At 58.1% G+C, this 3,056-nt stretch overlaps 1 protein-coding gene across 1 annotated transcript in view; it reads right to left on the bottom strand.

The window, feature by feature from the left end:
* Positions 1-646: 646 nt before the first annotated feature.
* Positions 647-3,056, bottom strand: part of COASY (Coenzyme A synthase) — a 4,298-nt gene continuing 1,888 nt past the window's right edge. Inside the window, exons 3-10 of the mRNA XM_007449849.1 lie at positions 2,768-2,982; positions 2,391-2,522; positions 2,059-2,248; positions 1,911-1,975; positions 1,635-1,719; positions 1,377-1,474; positions 1,142-1,288; positions 647-1,040 (exon numbers count right to left, since the gene is read on the bottom strand). Coding sequence (XP_007449911.1) covers positions 981-1,040; positions 1,142-1,288; positions 1,377-1,474; positions 1,635-1,719; positions 1,911-1,975; positions 2,059-2,248; positions 2,391-2,522; positions 2,768-2,982 — 992 coding nt within the window. The 3' untranslated portion in view covers positions 647-980. The remainder of the gene's footprint in view (positions 1,041-1,141; positions 1,289-1,376; positions 1,475-1,634; positions 1,720-1,910; positions 1,976-2,058; positions 2,249-2,390; positions 2,523-2,767; positions 2,983-3,056) is intronic.

Here is a 3,056-nt window from a genome sequence, read left to right as displayed (position 1 = left end):
CACCCCCGCCGCGGCCGGTGGAGTCCTGGAGTCCGGCTTGGTGTCGGGGCTGATACCGGCGGTCTTGGGGCCGTCCTACCCGCCCGTCCCTGCCCTTCCTCAGGGCAGGCGTCCCAGCCGCCGCGACATGAAGCACATTCGGTGAACCGGGCTCCCCGCAAAAGGCTTGTACGCAGTGTCGCAGAGTTGCGCGCACGCGCACTGCCGAGGCCAGCCAGCTCCCGAGGACCGGGACGAGTTTCCCGGACCTGCAGTCTTGGCCACCTCGTCCGACCCCTCCGGGGTGCAACCTCTGTGAGGCCAGAGGCCCCGCGTGGCTTGTTGTAGGATGCTCCTCCAACGCCCAGCCCAAGTCTGGCAGGATAGTTGTGGAATTGACGCTTTCAAAGAGCCTGTTAGCCAAGTCATGCTACTTTGTAAGCTAAGCAAACTGAGGTACCTACAAAGTCCAGAACGTATCCAAAAGCACACAGCTAGTCAGTGATAGGGCCAAGACTGGCCTCAGTCTGGCTAGCTTCAAAAGCCATGCTCTTAACCACTGCATTCCTGGCTTACAGCTCGGGCCTGGGCCCTGCACTTGTGGCTAAAGGGTCGCAAAGATACCCAAAGGCATTGGAGCAGGAAGTAATAAGCACCATACAGGCAGCACCTAACAACATTCACCTTTAATTCTGTAACAAGTTTCAGTGTTTGCCCTGGCTCCAGCCCACCACGGGTGCCACAGACCTGTGGGCAAGAGCGAGGATGGAACAACGCTAGGGGGCCTGCTCCCCCAAGAGCCACATTCTCAGTGTTGGCCAAACACTGGCAAGCTGGGTAGGCTTCCTGTGTCCAGCAGGCCCAGCCAGGCCCTGCCCAGCTTAGCACAGAGCCCTCTAGGCCCCAGCTAGGGTGAGCTTCAAGGCCCCAATTCGCCGTCATCACTAGATCTTTTGTCAGCTCCAGGGGTCAGTTTGGCCCCACAGAGAACTCATTGTCAGTCATGGGCCTGATGGTGCCTCGGAGATGCGCTTCTGCAGGAGGGCCCAGGCTTTCTCCACCTTTGGACAGGCCAGAATGTTGGGAAGAAAAGAGGACAGGGTCATACAAGCATGCACTGGAGACTCCCTCCCCACAACCCAGCCTTTCCCTGGGCACCAACCTGGTGCTGGGTGACATGTGGCTCCCACAAGGTGCTCAGCACCACATGGCTCTGGTCCACAAGCTGCTGCCCACTCATCTGGCTCTGCAGCCGGCTTTGAGCCGCAGCCTCACTCAGGCCATCCCTCTCCACAATGCGTCGTACAGCCTGGGCAGACAAGGCATTCATCAGCCCACTGGTTCAGAGCAGGATGCGGGCTACAATGGGGATAGAGCGGGGGGTGGGATCCAGATACCTCAGTCTCAGGGATGACAACAGTCCACACCTCATGGACCATGTTCTGCCAGCCTGCTTCAAGCAGCATGGCGGCATCAATTACGCACACATGCTTTCCTGTGGGGAGACCCCAGTCACTGCCAGCAGCACCTTGCCACTTGCTACCAGTCAGAGAGCCAAGGAAACACAGTCCCAGGGAAAGTGGATGGTCTGATTTAGGGTGGGAAAGCTCCCGAGGGAGATTCTGCTTAGCTGTTCCCTTGGGCTGCTCACTCACCCTCAGCCATGGCCTGCTCCATTTCCTCTCTGGCCAGCTTTGCGATAACTGGCCACATAATGTCCGTGAGTATCTTCAGCTGCTTCTGAGAAAGGGAATGGAAGGGATGGGCAGAGTTTACCCTCCCCCGGATGAGATGGAGCCAGCCCGAGGGAGGAGGCAGTTGGGAACAGTTGAGTGGAAACTGGCATTCTGGGCCAGACCAGAGAGGTCCACTGGGTCCCAACCTCTGGGTCTAGTAGCAGCTGCAGAGCCCTTGGAGAGGTGTGTGTTTACCTTGTTCCCAAACACCCGGCTGCCTAGGACCTTCCTGTTGATAATGCCATCTTTATGGAGAATATCTGGATGACAGAGACAGAGGATTGGGCAAGGAGGCCAGCCATTTTCTCACTTCAGGCCACCTCCAGCCCCCCCCAGTTATTACCTGTTCCAAAGGCTTTCACAACAGGCTGGTAGGCAGGACCACCCGGGGCATAGGCCCGGTGGCCCAGGTGGTCACTGTCGATAACATATGCCCCCAGGCCCTTCAGCCGCTGAGCTACTGAGCTCTTCCCAGAGCCACTGATGCCCGTCAGCCCAATCACGTAGAAACCTGGGGGGAGCTCTGGCCTCTTCTATGGGTAGATAAGAGGGAACCCCACAGTTACTAGGGTCCCCAGACTCAGGTTTGAGGCTGAACCCTTCAGTCTGTCCTCTCCAGCATTCCCAGCCCACCCATGCAGGGGAAGGGGTGGGAGGCAGGTGGGTTAGGCTTACATGTGGAGGCCGGAGCAGGTTTCCCAGCATTTGTTGGCGGAAGCTGGAGGAGCTGACTTTGTCCTCTTCGTTTTCCTTGTGGTTTGGGTCCTTCAGCAGCTGGATCTGGTACAAGGTGAGCTCCTCCAGGTCCTGACGCAAAGGAAGAGTGAGGAGAGAGAAGGAGGGGCGAGATGAGGACAAATCTATCGCCTTATCCTCCCCTGCCTACCCAGAGGTAAAGCTTGCCTTGGAGGGCAAGCTGGGAAGTTCCTCCTTGCCTCTTCCCACCACCTTGAGCCCTCTCTTCCCTCCTCTGGGGTCATGTACTTCCAACAGCCCCCAGTGGCCTTCCCCATCCCCATCCACTCCCTCTGCCAGTCTCCCTCAGGGGTTACATTCTCAAGGCGGAAGCGGTTGACGGCCATCCCCCCACGATAGGTCTCCTCGCTGACCACCAGGAACTCCAGAGAGGGGTCAGAGCCAGCGGGCCCATAGGGGTCCAGCAGGGGGATGATATCAAAAGTCAAGGAGGGCTTGATGTCCACCAGGAACTCACTCAGGTGTTCCACGCGTTCTGCATAGGGTTGGAGCAGCTCAGGGAGCAACTTGCCTGGGGAAGGAGCCCAGAAGAACAGTGAGATCTTTTTACTGGGGAGGAAGAGCGTGGGCCAGTTTAGGGGGGAG

The sequence above is a fragment of the Lipotes vexillifer genome, unplaced genomic scaffold (assembly GCF_000442215.2).
Source record: "Lipotes vexillifer unplaced genomic scaffold, Lipotes_vexillifer_v1.1 scaffold2106, whole genome shotgun sequence".
Classification (NCBI taxonomy): Eukaryota; Metazoa; Chordata; class Mammalia; order Artiodactyla; family Lipotidae; genus Lipotes; species Lipotes vexillifer.
The sequence above is the reverse complement of the archived record's forward strand: the minus strand, read 5'-3'. Positions and strand labels throughout refer to the sequence as shown.